Below are 22512 nucleotides of genomic sequence, written 5' to 3'. Positions count from 1 at the left end.
ATCTCTGAGACATTCTAATGGTTCCAGAGCATAGATAATTTTTTTCCAACTATTTGAAAACAAAAGTAAAAATGCCCCATGATACACACACTGGAAAGAAGGCAGATAAAACCAGAAATGCCTGTATATCTAGGTTGCTATTCAAGCCCTGGTGGTGCTTACTAATAAGTACGGTAGAGTTGGGAGGACGAGAGGTGTAATTCCTCTTATCCATTAGCACTAAGAGGACTGTGCGTGCACCACGTGCTACGATGTGCAGTCCCCAGAGAGAGACCAGACAGCAGTCCCTGTTTTTATCAGATTTACATTTGATCGTGTCAACATCTACATTCAAGAGAACCACACTTTATCTCTGCAGCTTACCTCACGAGTGAAACCACGCACACCCTGATGATAAAGTATCTGGTTCAAAACTCATACTGAGACCTCTGCACTGACTCCTCAAACCTGTGGATCTCTGACCAAACCTGCCTGATCATTTGTTTCCGGTTACTAAGATATTGGTCTCCTTCCATGACCATTACATCTCTTAACTATAAAACTGCTGATCACCAAGGAAAAATTGTAAGTACAAAGAAGAGAATCCTCTTTACTTATTAATATACAGCACTCCCTTGCCGAAGTTAAGACTACTCAGAATACTTGGTATTAGGGCTGCAGGCAGATGACTCAGTCCTGGCCTGGGTAACTAAACAGGACGTGGAAAACTACTGGGTACAACATGAGAAATTACCAGACGGGACAGACTGAGAAGCTGACAAGAGGTACAGGTAATGTTGTCAGGAATGGCCAGATTTCACACATGGTTAAGAAGGAGTTGAGTCAGAGATTACCAAACTTCATAGTAAGTTGAAGGGAAATACTGAAATCCTGTTGGGGAGTATTGCAAGGCCAACGGTGCCCAGGTAACTCTGTCAGTAACACCAGATAAGACCAGGATTACTGAGTACCAGTAACACCAAATTTGGGTATGGATGTAGAAAAGCTGGGACCAGTGGGGAAAAAAAGTAACTAGGGGTGGGCTGTTTATTCTGGAGAAGAGTGGACAGAGAAGGGAGGATAAAGGCTGGGGGCGGGGGAAGAGTCAGCAGAACTGAAAAGGAATAGTGCAAGTCATAGGACAACAGTTGTATGGGGATGCCCACAGGGAGCCCTGCACTCGATTACCACAGCTGGACCAGTACAACAAACCAACCTGTTGTTCTGACCATACCACAAGATTAAGACCTTGTGCAGTCAGGACGACCAGGGCAGAGGCTGGTCTCCCTAGCTTACACCCAGACAGTTGGATTGAGCATCCCAGTATTGCCACGTCAGTGTCTGTTACAGGCTCGATGACATCAGTAACTCTGCACCATTTCATAACACTCATCTCATTAAAATTAAATGCCACATTAATTTCTTTGCCTGTACCTCCCAGAGTAATATCTTCACATTAGCAGACGCTCACAACATAGCTAATGGTGAAAAAGAAAATTAATTTTCCAAGCCTATTGACCTGGCATGTTGGGAAGAGCAATGAGCGTTTAACACTGGGAGATGTTCATACTACAGGGATCATGACCATGTAAATATGTAAGAACATAGGTAGATAACTTCACCGGAAACGTTTCTTTGCCAACCTTCAAAAACAAAGGAGAGCGCGCCTTTGTGGAGGTCTGACAGCCTACCACAGAAATAAATTAAAATACAGTTTGATCCTCTAAATGTCCGTACTCTAGTCGGACAATCTGGCAAATCTCTCTATTCAGTGTTTTGTAGCTGAAGAATCAGGTTTAGATACTTTCTATTGCTGTTATTAAAACAACTAGCTACATGAACTAGAGGTTTAAATCTTAAGATGACAAGTGGGGCTTTCCATCTTCTACAGTAATTCTGTCTTTAAATAGTATTTTAAAATAGTATTTCAATGCTGACATAGGGAGACGAGTAATAAAATTCACCAATATATTAAGCCATCTGGATGATCTTACATCACATTCCTTTTGAAGTATCAAAACACCACTTATACGTGCTATATTAATGAATTTTCTGTCCTCTGTTATTTGTAGAATTGACTCCACATAGGGTTTCCCTATCCATATTTCTCATAAATAATACGTCCTCTGGCCCTACAGCATGCATGCCAACAGCATTAGCAACATTCAGTCCAACCCAGCTCTGTATTCTATGCACTAATGTTCTCCATGGGAAACCACCTTAAAGCATAACAGACAATCTCAAAAATGCATACCCCAAAATAAAAGGCGTTCTGCTGAAATAAGAGCAAAATCAAGGGAAAGCAAGATAATAGCAAAGTTCTCAACATGAACGCTAAGTAGTAGCAAAATAGATGGAAAACTGCTGACCCATATGTACTGTAAAATTTGAATGAAAATTTACTTTAATATAAGCTTTGCATCAAGACGGCAGGATATATTTTCTAGTCAAATACATATCTATTGACAGAAATACTCTTAAGTTGTATAACTCACATTGCAAATTAAAAGGTCTTAAGAAGATTTCTAAGCATAATGTTTCACAGGAAGTAACGGAAGTTGCATTATCAGCTTTAAAAACTTTTTGCAATGTTTTGTTGAATTATTCATATTTTAAGATGTGATCCTTTTTAAAGCACATCAGGTTTGACCATGTGCTAAGATACTTCTCTGGAGATTCTGCCAAGCACCTGTAGAGCTCCATGCTTGATCTCTGACTTCTTTTTATTTTATTTTAAAACACTTCAGCAGTTGTTTTTAGGAACTTCCAGTAGCAAGTACCTCTAGTTATTTTTTGACTGACTTCCTGGCATGTGTGCTTTTATCACTGCATGCGAATTAGGACACAAGTTTTCATTTCTTATGATCTTTCTTGACACCCTTTACCTTAAAGCAGATAAAAGCCTTCAAGCCATGTTCATTTTAATCTTTCACTCTCTGCTTTTATTTCTGACTTTCGCTATAATGGCCAAATTGACAAGACATGCTCTCTTTATTCCAGTCACTGCTATGCCATTGCATTTGCTTTCAAATTCAAAATTAAAATTAAACTGTAACTTTTTTGGTCATAATGTAAATCCAAAAAACAAATTAAGAATTAAGCTTCAACATAGTCCCTCATGAAACTACCAGGAATTTGAAATTCCCCCATTTCTGATTTAAGCCATAAACTCCATTACATTTAACAAGTAACAAACAACTCTCTTCAAAGAAAACTGTAGAGAAATGTGTTTCGGAGCTCAGCAGAGAGTGTACTGCTCTGTACAGGTCTACCACATCCCAAACACCTGCTAACAAACATTTCACACTCACAGAATTTCTGTAGTTAAGCCAAAGCCAGTGAGAATCTGACAGACAAAAGATATTAGAGTTATATCACTCAAGCCATTTACTCATTTAAGAATTCAATTTGGACAACGCCTGCACCAAATCTAACTGATGTCTGCAAATCTCAGGTTTTTCACTTAAAATTTTCATTTAGGTAAAAGTGGTGTAGAATTTTCATATACTCCACTCCTACCTGTTGCTCCTGAATACAGTCATACAAAAGTTCCATTCAAAACATTAAACCTGATAACTTTCAATTTTCACTCTATAAATGCATTCTACTTCTCTCTAAAGACACCAATTCAAATTTAAATTACACCTGAAAACACTCTGTGCATCTACACAATTTATAAATCAGCAGTAATAGGCTATTTAAGCATCGTGTGGGAATTTCAGCACACAGGTGAAGCTTTCCTCCCTACGCGTAAGTATTTGTTTACAACTCGAGAAAGTAATGAATACTACGGATTTCCTCTGTTTTCTTAATGGCACTTGGGCTTATCTGACTTAATTTGTTAACTTAGCTGTCAATATGTTAAATTCATCCCAATGAAATCAGACCCCTTGATACTTAACTAAATCCAAAGTTCTAATATCTACATATAAGGTCTGCGTGGAAAATGTTTTGTGAACTATACGAAAGCTACAAGATAGAAAACACAGCAAAGTTTGGCATTATGTGTCAGTCTTAACTTTCAGCTTCCTGATATTTGTCAGTCTGTATCAGACAAATACAAATACACTGCAAACACGCAGTGTATTTAAGTGCAATAATTCATTTTTTCCACTCTCTTCAACATAAAATTTAATTCCTGAAATCACCTGGATTCCATTCTTTCCCATATAGTCCATTGTAGTGTTTCTGTATCTAAAATTCATGAACTCCACTACTAACAGCTATATCATACACGTTTCCATTTCAGAATTATTATTTTTGTCAATAATGCATGAAGCAGAATATAGCTGGTACCTAACAGAGTTGGAAACAGACACACACAGGTACTTCTTTTGTATATTTGAAAGGTTATTTCATCTAACAAAAAGTGTTAGAGGAACATCTGATATATCAAAAATACATATTAAATTTTAAAAACTGAGGAATCTCAAGAAGTCTTACATCTAGCCAACCATATTGAGGAATGAAAGTCTTTTTTTCCCTCCTTTGAAATAAAGAATCTGCAATCTGATCGGTAACATGAATTTGTTCCTACAATGCCTTTAGGAAGAAATGTTGAGTTAATTACTCAATTAGAGCATATTTACTTTGTAATCGTAATGTCATGTTCAGTCATATTTAATTGTTTTTTCCAAAATACCCAAAGGCAACCATCCACATCCCGGGCTGAAAACTTGAAAAATTTAAGATAAATAACAATGCCATTTAGAGAAGTATATTTTAAACATATGATAAAGCATCCTTTAAGGTTAGACAGATCTCAGACAATCTTTTCCTTAAAACAATTAACACTTAAGATTTATGTACAAGATACAAAGAGATTTCCCATGGGATTAGCCAGATTTTTTGGGGTCTCATTTCTGGGTCTTCTTTGAAAGCCATTAAGTTTCCAGTCACCCTTAAGAATTACTTTATTTTACTCTTCTCTCTTTGATAAAAGAAGCAAATTTTCCCTCCCTCTTATCTGTGCTAAGTTTGTTGGTACCCAGCTCAGGAGACTGATGAATCTTGTGCATTTCTTTCATTTCCTTACAGGTGCCAAGTTAAATAACTTCCCCCCACCCCAGACAAGGCTTTAACTGATACTCTGATAACTCCTCCCAGCTGTTGAAGGAGATTCAACTTGTTGGTTTCTTTTCATGGATTCCGAATGTTTTGCCTTTTGAGACAGCCGCTGAGATTTAGAATGTAATATCTAAAAAAACCCACACACACAGATCAAAAAGGAAAATTGCAGAAGTCCTCTACAAATACATAGTCTTAGCATTCCTATATAAGCTTCTAACATCCCATAGAACATCCATTAACAGTTATGTCAATTTTCTTTAGTCAGCAGGGAAAAACTAATCTAAATCAAAGTTAGGACCCCAATCCTGTTTGGATTCAAGCCCTGTAGCCATCAATTCCATGGTGATTGTATGTGTTGGTACATATATCCCCAACAGTAAGTAATTAGATTCAGCTAATGACCTGATACGTTAACATGTATTGGAACACTAAAAGTGAACTACTCATAGATTTCTATTACCTCATCATTATACGTGCCAGTGTCTAGGCACAATTCTGCACGAAAGCTGTTCTAGCACAGTACGCAAAAACAACCCACTTACAAACTCAGTGTGTCTATCAGAGCAATTGACACTTCAGGGTTGTCTCACCTCACCTATAAACTATGACAAAATTTCCAAAAAACCAAGCAAACTACTCTGAAACTGGTGTAATGCACTGAGGCAAAATTCCCTCAAGTCCTCCATCTCAAAGTTTCAACAAACGGCCACGATGTCTGATTAAACACAGAAACATGGTTGCAGTTTAGCTATTGGCTGACATATGTAAATTAGCTCTCCATTTTAAAACATACAGATTGAAATATACAGAGTAGATACTAGGAAAAATGCGTTGGGTTTTTTTGTTTGGTTGGGTTTTTACCATGAGGGTAGTTAAATACTGCAACAGGCTGCCCAGTGAGCTTACAGAAGCTCTGTCCTCAGAGACGTTCAAGATTTGACTGGATGTGGCCCTGAGCAACCTCATCTAATTAGACCTGTTTTGAGCAGGCTGTTGAACTGCATGGTCTCTGCAGGTCCCTTCTATCCTAAATTATGATTTTATTTAATCCCCCATCCTTAGAAAGGCAATTTTTTGCAGTGAAACACATACCAGTGAGAGCAGTGTCTCCCAGAACTATCCTTTCTGGGAAAGATGTCTGGGAAGGTGACATACAGAGCAGACCAGCTTCAAAGCCATCATCAGTGGGTTCCCCTCGATCTAAGCTTCTCTTGAGAATGAACCATGCTAATTATCTCTCAGCTGTAGATCATAATAATTCACCTTGATATCTGGACAACTGCCAATATGACAAAATAAAGACAAAATGTGATTCAATCGAATCTTCTGTCACCTTCTATGATACATGTATTAATCCTGTGGGGTTTTTTTCTCCTCACGCCTCTCAGACTGTCACATTCAAAAATTCAAACCATACAATCTATTAGTGTTATATTTAGGGTTCTGGGAGAAATTCAGCAAGGTCTTTTGTTCTGGAAATCTCTATACACAGTACAGAGACACCTGTGACTCTTCCAGTTGAAAGATAGCTACCCTGAATCCCTCTCAAGTTCTTACTGAAGTTTATATCACTCTCATCATTATGTCCCATCCATGGAAACGGTCAGAAACTATTTCAGGGACTCTTTCAGACAAAGATTTATATATACTATCTACTACACCCTGATTTATTCCACAACAATCTTGCAGTAGCAACAGGTGCCTTTGTGATCATGTAACTTCATCACTGTATTTCAGAGCTCCCAGCAGGACCACTTTATCACCTAAAACTACACCTGCTCTCTGGCAGAAGGACCATAAGCCCATCACCATGCTCTCTGCACAGAAGTCTGACTGTGACTTCCTCTCTCATAAGAAAAAAAGGGAAGGATGAGAAAAAAATCCTCAAGTAGCTCAAATGTACAATGATGCTTTTACTCCAACAAAGTAAAAATTATCTAAAAATGGTAAACTTTTTTTTAAACTTACATTGGTAAAATTACAAGAAAAAACCCGCCAAATTTATGATAGGTAATAGATGAACTATGTCAAAAGGGAAAGCATTCAGTGGTAACCAATATGTCTAAATGCTTAATATTGTCTTCTTTTCTTAAAATTAATGATGCTGAAATCCAATAGTAAATATTTTAATTAATATACTTTCTTTCAAATTCATCTCATCCCCACCATCTAAATATAAACAGTGTTTCAGATAAATGAATGACACAAAAATTATATTGGGTTTGTCTACAGTCTTAAAAAAAGGCAATTGAACCATTTAATAACATTATGTTTTGTAAAGCATATATCTGCCATTGGTAAAAGCTTTCTTCAGTGTTGATCTGATTTGTTGTTTTCAATAATTTAAGAGAGACTTTTACTGCACATAGTCACATCTGTTATGTTGGTTGATAGACAATAAATTTAGAGAACACATTTTCTCAGAAGAGATCTTGTATTTGCTGTTTCTGAACTTCAGTGACTTTGTTCCTTGAATTAATTCCCAGGAAGGGTTAAACAAGACAGTTCTTAACAAGTCAAATGAGCGTGATGAAAGTCTGTACGCTCACACACACACACTCAAAACATAAATTTAAGAGTGACTGCCATTCAGATAAATCCTATTTTAAGCATGGATGTAGAGCCATTTTCCACAAAATTGAAAGAAAGCAAGCCAAACCTAAGCATACATGGTAATATTGCAGCTATACGACATGTTCTCTAAAGTATTTTGAGGAAACAAAACAAAAAGATGAGGACAAATAATTCAAAGTAAATATATTGGTAGGATAAATTAATTCCACATGGCAAGGGTGTGTCACATCTGCTGCAATGAATTACACAGCTGTAACCCCAAAAAACATATTTGATTGCAAAGCAGAGATGCAATTAAGACTGGGTTCATAAGGGCGTCTTTGTCGCAGAGAGCGCACAAACTAGGTCCTTTACAACTAAGTGTTGGTGATGGCAGAAACTCACAAACTTCAGGAAGAACCAGTCAGCAGGAACACTGATGGTGACCAAACCCAAATTGGTTTCTGTGACTGAAGATGATTTCAAAGAAAATCTTTCAAAAGTATATACATAAAATTGCATGCCTTTAGCAGGACACATAAATACTCCTTTTAAGGATAGGAAATGGTTGAAAGTACTTAAATACTTTTCTGAAGACTTTACTGACAACTGTCACAAGTAAATGCAGTGCACTGTATTATGCAAAATGTTTAAGTACTGTTATTTAACACTATTTTAAATATTCTTATATTACACTGCTATTTCATATTATGTTGAATTAAAAACTTAACACTTACTGAACATTCCAAGTAGTTTGAGGTAGAAGATCGTACTTTCTAAAAACAAGCATTTATTGTAAAATTAGTAGGGGCTGGAATTTTAGCTCTGGATTTTAAAACAGTGATTCAGATTTTTCAAAAAAAAAAAAAATCCTGGAGATAAGCTGTTTCAAACCACTCAGCAGTTTTCTTTATGCCCCACAACTAATGCCTATTCTGACAAACCTTCATAGCAAACTAAGAGCACAAAAACCAAATACTCAAAAATGAAGACTCAGTTTGCTAATCCAATCACTTTGTCACCACGGAAAGAGCACAGTTTCTCCTACATGTAAAAGCATTGCCCCAAAAAATTACAGGAAATAAAATTGGCATTCTGAAAACAGAGCAGAAAATTAAAGCAAACATCCAATAAATTCTAGTCTGTATCTCCAATGGTTTTGTGTAGTAGCACAGCATGAGACAGATTTCAACCCTTCAACAAAATCAGCTGTGAAACGTACACCATCATCTGTGTATTTATACCTGCAAAGTTAACGGGAATATTTGTGGATTTGACCCTCACTTTGGGTCAGAAAAATGCATTAGGGACTACACTTGTGACTTGACCCTCTCACTATCAATAGGCTTCTGAGAATAAAGAGAATACTAATTAGTTCCTAATTTAACAGATACAAAAGATACAAGGACTGTGAAAAGAGTGTCTTACAGGGAAAAATATCAAGAACAGAATATGTGCAGGTTAGGAAAGGAGGTTGCAAGAAGACCTAATTATGGTTGACAAATACCTGAGGGGGTTCTTTTTTACAAGCAGCAGGTAGAAATCTATTCAAAATATGCAATAAGGACAAAGCCCAAAGGCATTATCTGAAATTGAAGGAGGGTAGTTCAGACATGGTCTCAGAGATGGCTTTTCACTCAGAGGATCATTACTGTACGGACCAAATGACCTACCAGGAGCTCTTCAATCCTAATGATTTTTATTCCGGGATAGATATGTATCCATCAGCGCTACATCTAGCTTTTCCTCCTGAAAAGCAGGGGATGGATGAAGTGTCTTCTGCCAAACCCCTCCGGAGCGCCGCCACGGCTCCGGGCTCCGCGGCCCTGTAGTGCCACCTTCTGGGAGAGGCAGTACCCCGGCCCCCCTTCCACCACCCCCCTCGCCACCTCATCCCTGGAACTGGGGGGAAAAAAAAAACAAAAAAAACCAACCAAAAACCAAACCAAAACCAACCCACCACCAAAACAAACCCGCCAACCCAAAAGTACACAGCAAAACTACTGGGCTGATTTCATTTCCTGGCTGGTCATCAAATCTCACCAGGAAAGATCCCCACCAAACGCGAGAATCACAAGCAGCAAAATTTAACTAGATGTTTAAAGTACGCTTGAGATTCAGACTTGCAACACCAGAGGCCAGGTTGACTCATTCTGGTCTCTCCCTTGAGAGGGCTGTAAAACGTGGGTTTGCAAAATGATTTTCCATTTTATATTATAAGAACAAGTTTTCAAAATATTATGAGGGAACGCATTAAAGATGCCCATCTAGGATTCCACCCAGTCCCACATGTGCATTAAATGTGATGTACTCGGTTTTGAAAGCTTTTTCTGGTGCTTGTAGGGTGGGTTTTTTACATTTTCTAGATAAACACATGCTCTACAGTAATAATGAATAATTAATTGTTATAAAAATACATGCCATTGTGTAGCAAAAATAAACATTGAAAAGTGTCTCAGCATCAACAAATACAAGAAAGCTGGAGAGGGACTGTTTACAAGGGCACGTAGTCATAGGATGAGGGGTAATGGCCTTAAGCTGAAGGAGGGTCGATTTAGATTAAAGGAATAAGTTCTTCCCTGTGAGGGTGGTGAGGCACTGGAACAGGTTGCCCAGAGAGGTTGTGGAGGCCCCGTCCCTGGAAGTGTTCAAGTGCCCCCAGGTTGGATGGGGCTTTAGGCAACCTGGTCTAGTGGAGGGTGTCCCTGCCCATGGCAGGGGGGTTGGAACTGAATGATCTTTAAGGTCCCTTCCAACCCAAACCGTTCTATGATTCTATGTTTCTATAAACATTATCAGCTTCCCTTTCTTTGCGCGATAGGAGGCTGCAATGAAAACATGATGAACTTATATTTTAACATCCAAAAAAGCAAGGAAATTCTTACTTCAGGGTGAAAGATTTTCAGTGTACGAAGTCACGTTCAAAAGCATAAAACAAGTATATTACAAACCTACCCAAATTAGCAGTTAAGAAGTCCACAAAGCACTTTCAAATACAAATCCTCTTCCCCACAGTCCTCACAATCTAACTGATGGTCTCTTGCATGCTTTATTCATTAGTAAGCCACTGCTACACCAGTTCCCCTGCTACCCAGGCTCCTGAGCGAAAAGCTGTTCAGGTGGGCTGGTAAGGGGCTGAGAACAGACATGTGCAGCAGAAAGCAGCTACCGGCAGAGGCCTAGTCGTGTCATGCACATTTCAAGAACAGACCTAAAAATTTGTCTTTCATCGGTAGTACCTGGAATATTCACCTTGCTGACGGCAACTGAGAAAATTGTAAGAGTAAGGACTTATCCACATCAATCTTCCCTCTTACAAGCAAGGAGCAGGCCAGGATCACAGACCTAGCTTTGCCTTCTACTTGTCTTTTTTATCTCTACCTTGCAACTGGGAATCTGTAGTTGCTTTAATTACTCCATTCCACATTGTGATTGGTTTGCTCCCATCTCTTTGCCACCAGGTTTTCTTGACTACTGATCAATTTAACCTTTCAGGTGCTGTTTGCACAAAATAAAAATAGATTGTAAATAAATGGCAGCCCGAGCACTATCAGGGAACAGAACTTTCTTCCACCTGGCTGATTTTCTGTTTGCTTTAGAAGTTGCTCTTTCACCTGGGAGTAACGACAATCCGCATCAAGAGACAGATGCAAAACTGTTCCTCCAATTATATAATCACTGCAGCTGATAAGGAGGGAGCTGGATTTAGGTTGCCATAGCGTTGGCATATTGCTATGGAGGCTGAGCTCTTCGTCCACTTTATCAGCTCTGGTCCAGGAAGAGCAGCCCAATTATGCCTGCTGAATGCATGTGCTGCGGACTTGCTCCCACTTGGAAGGAGCACTCTGGATCAGGGACTGCTTCCTTTCCCCTCCCACCTCATTTCAATAGAGTGGCTAGGGGTGGGGGGTTTGGGGTTTTTTTCCCTGATTAATCTGTATTGAATTAGAAGAAGGGGGGGGGGGGGGTGTATTTCTGAAACCCACCACCTCTTCACCATAAAGGGCTGTTACAATGTTAATACACCTCCACAGCTGCATCCTCGGCCGCCCCTGCAAGGGACTCGGGGGTAGGGGGCACCCGGGGAGCTCACCGGGGGTGGGAGCCCTCACCAGGCCGCTGTCTCCCCACCGGCTGGGCACCCCCGCACCCAGACCAGGTGTTCCATCGCAGCTGGCGGGGGCACGTTTGCGGGAAGGCAAGTTGGCCCCGGAGGGAGAGGCTGCCCTGCAGGGCGAGGCCGGCGGATGAGGAAGAGCTGGCCGCGGGTAAGGGTTTCTGCCGGGAAGAGAGAGGTAGCCCGGCGGCTCGCTCCCGCCGGAGCAATGCTCCTCTCTCGCCGACGGGAGGAAATGGCTCTGTCTGCTCTGCAATACCGACGCGTGTGTGTGCAGCCAGGGCTGGTGGGGAAGGGAGGGGAGGGGAGGGGGTGACAACATGCAGGTAAGAGGATAAAAATAACTTCGGCAGATCGAGGTTGGGCGGGGGAGGGAAGGCTTCTAGAGTTTGGACAAACAAAGTTTTACTACAGGGAATAGCTGGGGACGTTTGCTAACGCCGAGGAGCAGCAGCACGGGTTGGTATCCATGATGCGGGCGATCCTGAGGGGAGCTCGGCGAGAAATCACTGCCCCAAGTAAAACCCAACTTTCATTTTAATACAGGCACTCTCCGGTGTCCCTCGTTCTCTCAGTACGTGCGTGTGTATGGTGTGTATGTGTGTAAATACATAATTCCCCCTTCCCCTCCCCTTTCGTGTGAAAGATTAGAAATAGCGTACAAGAAGGGAAGGGCTCCTCTCCCGGTGCCTTAGGAAGCCGTACCCAGATGGGTGTTAGGAGGACCGGGACGACATTAATTGGGAAAGATCCCCTAATCCCGGCCGCACTGCGAGTTAATCTTCCTCTGACACGGAGGAGCGGGCTGCTCCGCGGCTTGGCTTAGCCCTTGGCCACAGCGCGCAGCCCCTTCGCTGGGCACCTCTCCTCGCCCCTCCGCTTCAGAAGGCGACAACGGCGACTTAATGCAACTTTTCTCTGCCCGGGGTTTCCTATGAAACACCCGGTCCCCCGAGGGGCTGCGGGGGTCTCCCTGCAGTGCCCCTGGGTGAGGGGAGCTGCGTGCTCCGAATGGAAACCGGTGTCAAAGGCTGTCCTCTGCCCCGGCCCCTCCGCCTGCCGCTGGCTGTGGCGGCAGCGGCTGAACTGAACCGAGAGATGACGGACAAAAGCTAGGGGAGAGAATGGTTGCTAGATCCTCGGAGGTAAATTTCAGGCTTACCTTGATGGTTTTCTTCTGGAATGTACATCCTCTTGTTTTCATTGACCATTTAAAACGAGTCCAGATTAATCCCTCCGAAAATCGGCTTGGTAAAATTCAAGGAAGAACGGAGCTGCAGTATTTTCCCTTTTATTATTACCTGATTCCCATTATTGCATCAAACACCAAAAACTGATCCTTTCCACTACTGCCTCCTTTAGTGAAATTGCAATGCATCCTCAGTACATCCGGGCCCCTTCCAAGAATTTAGCACAGCACCTCTGGCTGTTAAACCATAAAAAAGAACAGGAAGGGGGGAAACCAGAGAGAGAGAGAAAAAAAAGGGGGGGGGGAAGCAAAAGCATCCAGGACAAACCTCTGAGGGTTAAACGTCTTTTTAAAATCCACCAACTACAACAGTAAGAAAAGGAGGAAGAAAAAAAAAAAAAAAAGATGTTCAAACGCTGCTGCTCCTCCTCTTCAAAGCCATTCTGAGCGCGTTGTGTTGGCAGGGAGCTGTTTCTGCAGAGGAAGAGAGCACAGTCCCAGCCCCTTACTCCCTCCCTTCCCTCAGCGCTCGCTCCCCGCTCTCTCGCCGACAGACAGACACACTGAACGCTTCCAGATGTTCCAGCTGCGGCGGCTGCACGCAGCCCCCCGCGCACGGCGTTAGGAGCCGCCGGACTTGATCTGAAAGTTTAACACGCTGCCTGCCTTCACTGCGCCTGCTGAAACCTTGCTACAGACATGACGTCAAGGAGGCGAGCTGGAGCCGGCTGCCTGGAGAAGTGGGGGGACAGGCGAGGGGAGCGGCGGCGGGGCCGGGCCGGGCCGGGGGTGGGGGGGCGGCGGCGGCAGTACAGCGGCGCTCTCGCCGGCCGCCCGCGCCCAGCACCCCGCGGCAGCCGGTACTGCCGTCCTCCGGCCCGGCTTCGATCCGATTTCTCAATATTGTGGGCTCTGCCCTGCGGTTCCGCTACGGAATGCGACTGTGAGCTGCATTTCGAGGAGGACAATATCATTTGCTGAAGCGTTACAGGCGGCATCGTGTGCAAGCGTGTACCGAAACGGCAGAACGGGCTGCGGTTGCGTTTGATCCGTTACGAGCAGGCAAATACAGGCGCGGTAGGCAGGCAGCGGAAGGGAGAGAGATACCCAGGGATAAGTTGCACAGACGAGGGGATGCACAGATGTTTAAACAGATTAATCAAGCTAGGATTTGCAAAATCCTTGGTGGAAACACCAAAGTGCTCCGCTGGTATCCCACCACTTGCCTTAATTATGCCTGTCATTTGGCCCTCCACAACTGAAGCCTCCGCAGAGAGCAAAAATGACTTCTTTAAAACGAAATGTGAACTGAATGCAGTACATGTTAAATGTGTCTGGACTCTCTGAGCTGCCATGTTAAACAAGAGATGCGGAGTTCAAAACCACCCCTCAGGAACCACTGCAGAAACTGCCACTACCTGGAAACTAAACCGCTCTGACTTACATGAGGGTGAACGTCCAGAACACCGTGTCCTACGTGCAAGCCCGTGGCTGTAAATTTTCATGATAACAGAACATCACATGCACGAAATACTATTTGTGGAACTTAAAACACAGTGGTTCTTGCCTTTCAAGTGGTTTTCCATTGCAACTAGAAAAAGACTATTTTAAAGTTGGAATACCCCATAAAGGAATTCCTTTCAAACGAACTTAATGCCTTCCCTACAAATGGATTTCAGTGGGAAGTATCAAATATCTGTCTGTTTTTGAGGCTTTCCCCCCACCACTTTGCGTGAGCTGTCTCTCAGATGGAGCTCAAAATATAATAGAAAACACCACCACCTAACAGATTTAGGCAAAGAAGCAAGAAAACAACACATCCACTCAGAACTGCAAGAGAAACTGGAATAGATGTACAGCACTTACCGAAAACTGGATGCAGCTAAAGCGCTTGTCCTAAAAAAAGGTCATTTTGGTTTCTAACAACCACTGATCATCACAACTTCTGCATTAGATGTTATTCAAAGGCTAATTCACCAACAACATATTGCCAATGACAGCATGTAGAGATGCAGCTTTATTTCTGACTCAGGAGAAAGAGTTCCTCTGAGCAATTAAAATACTCTGTCCTCTATTGCCTAGTTTTTCTCTAATAATGTCACATGCACTTACCCTGTTTAACTTACCAGATCAAGCAAGATCACAGCTAGAGGTGGAATGGCAATATATTAGCTTTCATTTTCAATTTGAATTGCCTTTTTCTTAATAAATAAATTAAAAAAAAATTCTTCCTTCACCATTATAAGAAGGACTGAACAGCCAGTCCTTCACCGACTACATTTGTTGTGTAAATATACATTTTATTTTTCTCCTTGTGACCACAAATCCTTGCCATTTTGGATTGTGCTAACTCCATTTTTTCCAGCCATGAATCAACTGAGAGTTGCATGATTCACCCTTGCATGGACATAATCTCTGGGGAAGTAATTAAGTGCATGCTGATCACTCTTGTACAGAAATCAAATGCCAGTGGGGCACCTGAAAATATTTCTTCTGCCCTTCTTGGGTCACATTCTCAGCTAGATAAGGATTTATATACAGTATTAGTTAAACACTTAATATCCACATAGCCTTGCTTTATGCCAGCTCACATACATATGCAGCCACATACGCAAGCTGTCTCTGCCACCTACAAATCTTTTTCTCTGTTCTTCATCCTTCTCCCTCTGCCAAGCTCCCACAGTGGGACACAAGTTAGGCCAATTACCAAAAATCAAATACAGAAGAAAAATAGAACAAGAATCAAGAATATTAGCTGGCATTAATTTCTTCAGCATAAATAAAATTCTACTATAATTTGAGGTTTTCTTACTCAGCAATTCTGATGCAAATACTTTTCCATGCAGAGTGGAAAAAAATTGATTGTAGGATTAAGATGGACAGATCCTGCTAATGAAGAGAATCAGGTGACCTAAGAGTGAACATCGTGCCTTCCCCTAAAGCATTTGTTTTGTTAAAATATGCCAAGAAGATGTAGTTAATGAAAACAGGTTTGGTAAAGAGGTGGCATTTGAAGTAAAGGTGCTTGTAAGATTTTTTTATTAGTAATGCAATAACTGAAATTCACCTGTAATAATAATTCTTTCAGGAAAGAACCCAAGGCATTACCCTCCACAGAAACCAGGTAAATTCAATTGGCCTAAAATTCATTTCTTTCCATGCTTTATACTTTCTTCCTATTTTTCATAGAAATAATGCAAAAGGGATTTTTTTAGGGATTCCAGAGCAGCAGTTTAGAGACTTCAGGGAGGACAACAACCCTTCCCTGCACAGCCTCTGAATGCTGAGCTCTCTGATCAGGTACATTCTGAGCCAGGACTCTAAAGGCAAAGCATACAGCCTAAGTGAATTAGAAATCTTTCTACTATTTTTGAACAACCGATGCTCTGAAAAGCTTTCAGGCCTTCTGAAGGGGGAGCACACTTAGCCTTCTTCAAAGTTAAATCCCCACACATGCAGCCTAAAAAGGAGTATCCAAGCGAGAGAAAGATTTTTTAAAGATTTAGGAAAGAATTATTCTTTCAATACAAAAACAACTAGAAATTTCTTAGTCCCTGCCTGATATGGCAGCCAGCAGATTTAGAGGTAAGATGGACAGTGTAATGATTGGACTCAAGGGTATCTCACACCAGGCTGAATCCATGTTTGCAGACTTCCCCTAAGCAGATGACCGTAGATTGGACAAATGATCCAATATTTGTTCAGCCTTAGGCCAGCTCTAAAGTGGAGATACTAGTTTTCTACCCCACAGGAATGCTAGGAGGAAAAAAAAATTGTTCTGCAATTGCTCTGAGAACAATAGTAATGAGTGCCATATAAAGCACCAAGACAGAGATTTCTGAGAAACAGCTATTTAAAGTTAGAAAGTGTCAAAGATGATTTGTAGGGTGCATAATGTGAACATGCAACAGTCCATTCTGCATGTCAGGAATTTTTTTGTTCTGTGTACAATGTAGTACTCCTTCCCTCTTACACAGCCATATATAGCGTACACTGGGCACAACAGCTTCTTCAAAATCCAGTATCAGAACCCACATCCATCTTCAGAACAGAAATCCCCTGAATAGGTTGTGCCAGAGAATGTCTCCTTGATTCAAAAAGGAAGAGTTACTGTCATGCTGTATTTAAAGATGGGGCTAGAAAGCAATGGGATGGAAACAGACAAGTGCATACAATAGCTTTGTATTGAACTATTTTTATAACTTATAAAATTATCTGAAAGGCTCTTTTAAGCAGCCTCAGTACTTTTTAAATGATCTAGGGTTTTCATTGGGCCTACTGCATAAGTTAGCTAGCTATCTAATTGCCGTAGATTACGTTCACACTATTTTGGCAGTAATGCCTTTTACTATTAAATAAGAAAGTAAATTATTCAAAAGTGGAAGAGAAATGCATTTATCCCCAGAAATAGTATTAAGGCTCACAATACTAGTGTGATTCTTTCCAGGACCAGCTCAGAGAACCAGTGCCAGAGCTCTTTATTACTTTGCTGAAAGGTATTTTTTCTCTGCAGATTTAAGTTTTTGCACCTCCACCAACAAACAGAGAAGGCTTCCCATAAGAATCAGCACTTTCTTGCACTGAAAACTATGGGGTTTTTTTTTTTTTTTGTCACTGATTTAAATAAATGGGATCCAAACACAGTGCAATCTTTGCATGAAGACTTTGACCTTTTTTCAAAGGCTAACAAGTCAATAATTCTGGTTTCCGTCTAGTGTCTGTTTCCTTCACTGCATTCCAACCTAAAGCGATAGCCTGATTAGTCCTTCATTAAAAGAATGATCGTGCATGAAGAACATAATACTCTTAACTGTCATTTCTGACAATACTTCATTGTTGGTCCATACACAGTATAATAGAAACGTTGGGTATTTGCTCGTGTTGCATGACTACAATGTGTTTTTTTTAAAATCAAATATTGATGATAGCAATTTTTTCTCATATTTCGGGACTGCTCTGTTTAGAATTGTTCTCAAAGTTGTTTTTTTTATTCTTCTGAACTACATATCATCTAAAAATGTGAGTATCATCCTCTCCATTTGAACTTCCTAGTTGTAACTGAAAAAATACCTGTTTGCATCTATGAGTATGGATTTCTAAGAGTGTTTTTTATTTTACTTTGTTGTTGTTGCTTAATTTTAAGTGGAATGAAAGCAATTGATAGCCCTATCTAAAACTATTGAAAGTGGGGTGAGGAAACTGCAGACCTTTCAAAACTATGAATGAGCTAGAACACAGGAGATTATCTCAAGAAAAGAGAAGTCTGGAAGAGAAAAAGAAGGTTGATGATCAGGATTTCTAGGCGATTTCATTTCTTAAAATCTGGAACAGCCATATGCACAGGAACTTTTGAAATTTTATACAGTCAGAAAGATTGATTTTCAAAGTCAACTTTGAAAACTTAGCTGCATTTTTCACATTGAAAGGAATAGGAGTAGTTACTTGGCTTTGAAATTTCAGTCATTAGTTTTTACATTTACATTCAAATGTCAACAAGCAACTACAAAAAGTTAGAAGGAAAATTATAAGATTTATCAGGATATTTGTATGGTCTACTACAGCATATTAAGGCCTAGTATTTGTAAACAATAGAAAATATTAGATCTAAGGGGGAGAAAAAAGGAAAGAATGAAATAATTGGCAACTGGGTGGGAAAGTAGCTAGTAATTAGAACAAACTGTCTTTAGACAGAGAAGTAAGTAGATGAAATTGATAGCCTTTAAGTAGGTTTTGATTTTCTAGACTCCAGAAGCTTCTAAAAGTAATCCATATATCTGAAAGTGTGATTTTATTCAAATCTTGCTAGCTATCTTAGCTTTCAGCTGTGATCTGTGATTTCAATGGGTGGTGGCAGTGGAGCTTTTTTTTTTTAATTCCAACTGCAGAAATGAAAGAGCTTGCCATTTATCCTCGTCAATAGGTGATTAGTGTTTAATGATTACTATGTAGCATTGGATGAATTCATGCACAGATTCAAAGTGTAGCTGCAAACAAATGCTTGAACACACTGAAATAACACAATAGACGTTTATCCCAAGTAAAATATAAATGCAAGGATGCTTATCAGACTTTAAGAGAACTTGTGGCTGTTTTCATTACGCCATCGCTGTCACGGACACCCAGCCACAGTGCTAATTAGCACGCTGAGGAAGGTCTAACACCTTTCCAGAATTTCAAAACAGAAGTAGTCTCTGTTCCTCAAAAAGGGAAAAGGTCAATTGTTGACTCTGGCATAGAAGCTTAAGGGAAAGACTTGAATTTAACAAAAAGAGTTGCACTGTTTCTATTTTAGATAAGAAATAATTGGGCCTATCTAGATTGGGATATATACTGATACAAAGAGAGTTAAACTCAGCAGTTCATTATTAGCTACTGTCAATTTAAAAAATAAATAGAAAAAAGCAAAATAATTACTGTTAATAATAGTCTAAAATCATCAAACAAAAGACATGACCTAATAATGTCTACAAAGACATCTACAATGAAAAATTAATTTTTAATTCAATCAGCCTACACTTTGGCAAAAAAAAAAAACAAAACACAAAACAATTAATCATACAAACTGTTGAGGGTATCTTAGATACTTGTCACTGCTTACACAACAAAAATAAACAAGTTATTACCATTCTAATCTTCTAACATAGTTCTACAAAATACTCAGGAATATGTTGTTAGTATCTTCTTCGTAACTAAGTACCATGTGTAAGTTGAGAGTTAGGGCAAGTACAAAGCAGGACTTTTTTTTTTTGGAAGGGATGGACTCTTCCAAGAGTAAATTTTTGCAGGCTGTTGAGGAAGACTTTTCAGTGACTAGAAAGATGACAGGATGTTGGCATTTGGAAACCTCAGTGGATCTAATTATTAACAACAAAAACTACACAAAGTCAAAATAAGAAGGCAATGCAGAAAAATACATTTAGCCAATTCCAAGTATAACAGTCATAAACTGAACTCAAAAAAGAAAAATAAGTGAAATGTAGAGGTGGGCTATAAGACCAAGTTCCTTCCTTCTCTTTTGGCATGTAAAGTCTCAGAACTTCTAAATCTGCTTTGTCAACAAAGGAAATTATTGACAAACTCAAGTAAGCCAACAATTTGGAATTCTGACAGATTTTGGAGGATCTACAATAATCACTAATGAGATAAAATGGTCTAAAAATACATGGTCTTTTGTATCAGCCGCAAGGAAGATGATTAGATTAATTCATTAGTATAGTCAGTTACTGTGTTATTGGCCTTACATACAATGTCAAGCATTTAATTTTGCACAATGGTTCTTTCTATACTAAAGGACTAAATTTGCTTAGTAAGTATATCTGGTTAAAATGCAGTCTTTGTAGTGTACTTCTGGCTTTTTTCATTATTATTTCTTTCCAAAATGGAGAAATTCACAACTCACCAAGCAATCAGCCTCTGTTTCAACTGCAGCACCTTTAATTCATATAATCTTGAAATCTGCTCTACAACTTGCATTTCTCTCACTGCCTTCTGTTAAAATGACGTAACTGTGTTTAGCTGAGTAATGATTTTGTGGTCTATTCAAATGGGCACTAAGTTAAAGACAACTTTGACATGTAGCAATGTTTGATTTCAGCCCCAGTTGCCAGGATTGTACGGTTACAGACTGTAGTCAGTCCAGGGTTCCCTCAGTACCACCTAAACCTTGCATTCAAGTGATCTAAAGCCCTTCTTTGCAAATCATCCTTTAAAACAAAATTAGTTCCAATAGATTGCTCAGAATAGCTCTCTATTTTCATAAAAATCATCATCAAAACACCACAAACGAATGCTACACAGACCCTAATTGAACTGGTTAAATCATCGACTTTAAAACTGTACATTTTGTTATGGTTCCATCTTGACTAATTGTTCTAGGACATCCAAAAGCTCATTTAGTGGGACTTTAATAAAGTGTTAAAGTAGTTCTGGAAGTGTGAAACAAAGTGTTTCAACGTGTATTTTGCTGCAGAGATATTAAAGGCATCCTGGAAAGGTTCCTGAATACTGTATAAATTAAATCTGCTCCAATTGGGTGGATTCGGGCTTGCACATAACAGTTATTCAAATAACTTTAAAAATGGTTCTGTGGCTGTCACTGTTTGTAAACTCCACAACTGCTGCAGAATATTCCAAATACTTGTAGCAATAGATAATGGATGGTTTCCTGAATATGTGCCCTCTAAAGCTTCCACAGCTGCAGTGGAACCTTGATGGAACAGAAGCAGTAAAATACCTGAAGTGACAGGCAGCAAAGTCGAGAGCACCGTTTGATTTGGGGGATAATACAGCAAGGTAGGTTTTGAATCAACATAGTGTAAGAGATGTTCGTTATGTTTGCAGTTACTAAAAAAAAATGTGTAGCTTTAGAAGCCGAGAAAAATGTTATACTGTTAAACTACCCCTCCAGCATGCAATCAGAACAGTTTATTTATGTCTCCCCTTTCATTTCTTCCCATCTTTTCTTAAACATGCAGACAAGCAAAATGAAACAACTCTCAAATCTTTACTCACTAGTTCCACATTTTTGAAGGAAATATTTATATTTCCTTAACATAAATAGTTAAGAGTTCAGTTATTTGATAATATTATCAATGTGTACACTAGTTTATGAATTGCCTCTCAAGAACTTTGTGAGACCAAGAATGACCAAGCTAAGCTCCTAACATACACACACGCAAGGTGTCACAAGAAGTAAGCTTTCCAGATCAGGTTTCATATCCTCTTTGATTTAGGGGGGAGAGTAAGTGAGAATTAAAGGAAGACCACCTTTTGCTGGAACTTAAAATAGTAACAGAGTTTTACACTGAGGGGAAAACATTTTGCCTTGTCACCAGCTAATCAAGACTACACTATTCTGCAAAGTAACAAAACAGGTCAGTTTCAGAATAGGTTACATCACCAGCTAAAGCTGCTTGAGCTGTTGCTCATAACTCACCCTTTTTCAGAGCACCGTGGAATTTTTCAGTCTTTATTTAATTTCCCCTTTTACACTATTGGAAGAAAAACTAATTTTTTTTAATTAGAAAAAAGAAATCAAAAGAGAATGGTAAGCTCATGTAAATTACACATACAGCAAGGATATGCAATTGCATCACCTCGTTCCTTGCCTTTATACATCCTTCCTGTCCCCTCCTCCTCACCTTTCTGCATTGTTTTCTTAAACTGGAAAAAAACCAGGAATTGCATCTTATATTTTTGTAAAGAACTCAGGCCTTGATCCTGATCCAGAATTTTGGACATTAAACTAATAAGGTGATAAAATATAATAATGCTTATCATAAGTAATCTTATGGAAAAAAGAATGGGAAAAAAAAGAATAAATGTCTGACCCAATGTTGCACAAGGAAGAAGCTGTAAAGCGAACAGAAGAGGTCACATTTCCCACTTTGTCCTCCGATCGCCTTTTTAGGAGATATCCTTTATATCTCATTTACTTGTGTTTTCATGAGAGAGTTTGAGCCTTCTGACTTCAGAAGAAGATTGGGTGAGTGAAAGCAAGATGCGTATTTCCGACCTAGCTTTTTAACAACTAAATCCCTGAATAAGTCTCCCTACACAGTTCCTATTTTCTTCTTCTAGACTTTCAGAGCAAGACAGAGCCAGG

The 22512-nt window shown here is 39.8% G+C and overlaps 1 protein-coding gene across 7 annotated transcripts in view; it reads right to left on the bottom strand.

Moving 5' to 3' along the window:
- Window positions 1-22512, bottom strand: part of CACNA1C (calcium voltage-gated channel subunit alpha1 C) — a 487179-nt gene that overhangs the window by 426795 nt on the left and 37872 nt on the right. The window contains exon 1 of one of the 7 annotated variants that reach the window (XM_075756841.1): window positions 12882-13837. The exons of the other annotated variants lie outside the window; for them this stretch is intronic. Coding sequence (XP_075612956.1) covers window positions 12882-12930 — 49 coding nt within the window. The 5' untranslated portion in view covers window positions 12931-13837. Of the gene's footprint in view, window positions 1-12881; window positions 13838-22512 lie in introns of those variants that run through there. 7 annotated transcript variants of the gene reach the window in all.

This window comes from Balearica regulorum, chromosome 1 (genome assembly GCF_011004875.1).
Source record: "Balearica regulorum gibbericeps isolate bBalReg1 chromosome 1, bBalReg1.pri, whole genome shotgun sequence".
NCBI lineage: Eukaryota > Metazoa > Chordata > Aves > Gruiformes > Gruidae > Balearica > Balearica regulorum.
Note: the sequence above shows the minus strand (reverse complement) of the source record. Positions and strands in the feature narration are given on the sequence as shown.